Source organism: Octopus bimaculoides, chromosome 15 (genome assembly GCF_001194135.2).
Source record: "Octopus bimaculoides isolate UCB-OBI-ISO-001 chromosome 15, ASM119413v2, whole genome shotgun sequence".
In the NCBI taxonomy this organism is placed as follows: Eukaryota; Metazoa; Mollusca; class Cephalopoda; order Octopoda; family Octopodidae; genus Octopus; species Octopus bimaculoides.
Genome location: NC_068995.1, coordinates 10,524,946 through 10,528,665, shown reverse-complemented (window position 1 = coordinate 10,528,665; position 3,720 = coordinate 10,524,946). Strand labels below are relative to the sequence as shown.

General features: G+C 40.1%; 1 protein-coding gene across 1 annotated transcript in view; it reads left to right on the top strand.

The window, feature by feature from the left end:
- The window catches only part of LOC106871052 (zinc finger ZZ-type and EF-hand domain-containing protein 1), a 75,675-nt gene extending 72,022 nt beyond the window's left edge, over nucleotides 1-3,653 (top strand). Inside the window, exons 68-71 of the mRNA XM_052973449.1 lie at nucleotides 515-656; nucleotides 1,941-2,057; nucleotides 2,242-2,404; nucleotides 3,494-3,653. Coding sequence (XP_052829409.1) covers nucleotides 515-656; nucleotides 1,941-2,057; nucleotides 2,242-2,404; nucleotides 3,494-3,649 — 578 coding nt within the window. The 3' untranslated portion in view covers nucleotides 3,650-3,653. The remainder of the gene's footprint in view (nucleotides 1-514; nucleotides 657-1,940; nucleotides 2,058-2,241; nucleotides 2,405-3,493) is intronic.
- Nucleotides 3,654-3,720: the final 67 nt, after the last annotated feature.

The window sequence follows — 3,720 nt, the reverse complement described above, 5'->3', positions numbered from 1 at the left end:
TACCTTACCTGTACTTTCTCATTTCTCTCTCTCACTTTCTTGCATTACCTTACCTGTACTTTCTCATTTCTCTCTCTCACTTTCTTGCATTACCTTACCTGTACTTTCTCATTTCTCTCTGATGCAACATAACCTCACTAACATCTCTTCTCTGTCAAAACATGACATCATCACTGCCACCTCATTATTCTGTGTCACAATGTAACTTCACTACCACCTTTTCATCTCTGTCACAACTTAACCTCATTACTATTCTGTCTCTGTGATACAGTGTGACCTCGCTACCAGCTTCCCATCCCTGTCAATGTGACTTCACTACGATCTCATTTGTGTCACAACCCTTCACTACCAGCTTTCCATCCTTGTCACAATGCGACTTCACTACCATCTCCTCATTTGTGTCGCAAGCATTCACTATTAGCCTTGCATCTCTGTCACAATGTGACTTCTTTACTACCTCCTCATCTGCAGTGTTACATCTCCTTCATTTCTCATCTCTTTCTCTCTGTTACAGGTGACTCTCTGTATTATAACTTCACCAGTGATTCTGAGAACACATTCTGGGGTTACAAATTCACTGTGGTTGCTGGCTTCAGGGACCGGTTCACCACTGGCTATTTGATCCTGCGTACTCTGCTTTTCTCCGATCTATCGAGGTAAGTCGTCTATGTTGTACTGTATATAACAATTTGTATGCTATTACTCCTTTTTTGACATTCAACATGTTTGTATGGTGTGTACATATTTCCTGTGCTATGTGTATGTGCATAGGGTAAAGGGTAATGACCCCTTCAGTCATGAATGACCATGGGATTGCACCCTCCAAGGCACAAGTCTGGGCAAGGTTGTTTTATGGAAGACCAGCAGTCACCTCTGCATACCAGACTCCTCTCTCCATGCCAACGATGTTGTCCAAGGGAAAGGCGAAGACTGATACAGCTTGGCACCAGTGACGTCGCAGCTCATTTCTACAGATAAATGAACTGGAGCAACGTGAAATAAAGTGTCTTGCTCAAGAATACAACACACAGCTCAGTCTGGGAATTGAACTCACTACCTCATGAAAAATGGGTCATTTGTGGTCTTCTTTCTTCAGTCAAGTTACCAGAAGTCCTTACCGTTTCGGCCAGTTACACTTGAGACAGTTTGATCTGGTTGCCCCCAAAAAAGCCTAAGCTAAGAGCATTAGATTTTTTTTTGTAAGAAAGCTAGCGAATGTGTACGGCAACAAAGACAAAAAATAGAGAACATGGTACACAGTTACAAATACAAACAAGAATATAACAAACAGGTGTCTTTCGACTGAGAACGAATTAAATTGAGCTGGCCTGTATGAAGTGAAAGCCTTGAGGCAGGAACATAGGAGATGAACAAAAGAGGTGTTGGCGGTCGGCATAAAAGACACACATGCATATTTGATGTACCTCAATCTCAGCAGTGCATATTCAGGGAAAAGAAAAAAACACCAAAGACTTAATGCATTAAAACATATATTCTAAAGCATACTAGCAGTCCATTGTTATAATTCTTTTTACAGTAAAAGTAAGAATAATAATGTTTATATATTATTATGGAGTCAAGCTTGGTAGAAAAGATCATCTGGATTTAAATTAGCCTGAAGTAGTGAGCAGGGGGAAAATTTACTTATTGGAGGCCCAGCTTTGCATATAGGACCCAGGATGATTTTCCTGAGACATTTTTTTTTGAAAAAAAATGCATTTTATATGACATCAAATATAGTAATATTGTATTGTTGTTGATGTTGTTTTTAATGTTGTATTGTTGTTGATGTTGTTTTTAATGTTGTATTGTTGTTGATGTTGTTTTTAATGTTGTATTGTTGTTGATGTTGTTTTTAATGTTGTATTGTTGTTGATGTTGTTTTTAATGTTGTATTTGTTTTCTTGACTGTTTTAAGTTTATTTTTTTTCCTTCTGCAGATCTTTACCTATTAAAGACATCTGGGCCCACCTGGTCCATGTTGCTTGTAAGCAAACTCATGTGAAACGATTAAACACCATCTTCCTACTCCTGAGAATACTCCATATTCAATTAGAGTACGTCTCTACTTTCTCTTTTACTTGTGAATATTTGTAGCAATTTAAATTTTTTTGCATTTTCCTTTGGTTTTTCATATTTCTTTACAGTTGACAGATGTGCATATTTGTGTGTGTGTGTGTGCGTGTATGTGTGGTGAATATTGAATAAATTAATTTTGGTAATGATGACCCTCACTTTCAGGCATCCAGAAAACAAGAGTTTGATCAACTTGACACTTCTCCGTCCACTCTGGAAGCTGTATGTATCACTCAGCCAAACTACATCCCAGCAACCAAACCAGCAACCTCTACCGATTCAAAGAGCTCTCACCGAACTCTTCTTACATACCGAAAATCTTGCAGTGGTTTGTATTGTCTTCATTCTTTTAGCATCACTTTTGACTTTTCATTCCTCTGGCATCCTGCACTGGTAATAGTACTAACTCTAGTATTAGTAATGTAACACACTACTGATGCAGCTCTTGTGTTAGTTTAATCTTTGTTATGTATCGGTGCAGGTATTACAGTGTGATTAAAAAGTGTTCTTCCCAACTATGTGGTCTTGGGTTCAGTCCTGCTGTGCAGTATTTTGGCCAAGTGTTGTATACCATAGCCCTAGACCAATATCATAGCCTTGTGAATGGATTTTGTAGAAGCTGAAAGAAGCCATCCTGTATGTGTGTGTGTGTATATACCATCAATATCATCATCATCATCATTTCATGTCTGTTTTCCATGCTGGCATGAGTTGGATGGTTTGACAGGATCTGGCCAACTAAAGAGCTGCCCAAACTCCATGTCTGTTTTGGTATGGTTTCTAAGGCTGGGATGCTCTTCCTAATGCCAGCCTCTATACTGAGTGTACTGGGTGCTTTTACGCAACAATGGCATGGATATATATCATCATCATCATCATCATCATCGTTTAACGTCCGCTTTCCATGCTAGCATGGGTTGGACGATTTGACTGAGGGCTGGTGAACCAGAAGGCTGCACCAGGCTCCAATCTGATTTGGCAGAGTTTCTACAGCTGGATGCCCTTCCTAATGCCAACCACTCTGAGAGTGTAGTGAGTGCTTTTACGTGCCACTGGCATGAAGGCTAGTCAGGCGGTACTGGCAGCAACCATGCTTGAAATGGTGTATTTTACGTGCCACCTGCACAGGAGCCAGTCCAGGGGCACTGGAAACTATGTGGGTGGCTAGCAAACTTCTTGACCACACAGCTGCTTCAGAAACCTGCAACAGAGTAAATGCTGTTAAGGCCACTCAAGGATCAGGTGGTCAAACACCAGTAAATAATGTAGTTCTGTATACTTGTAAATCAGCTGGTTGGTCATAGGTGGAATGTATTCGATGAGTAGTCAGTATCATCAGGACTAACCTGGAGTTAGATAACCTTAACAAATTAACAACAACAACAGTAACAACCACAATGTCTTTTGTTTGTTTCAGGAATGGGACATCAAAGAGGAATACCTGCTCGCTCTGCAAGAACCCAAAGAAATCCTGGCGAAAGTCTTTCATGTAAGTTCATCCCCAAAGAATTTGTCTTTCTATTATAGTTCTTTTGATGTTAGATGGAACAGATATCAGGGGAGTATCAGGTAAATAATAAAGGTGGGGGTTGGGCGTTTTGTGTGTGTGTGTGTGTGTGTGTGTGTGTGTGTGTGTGTGTGTGT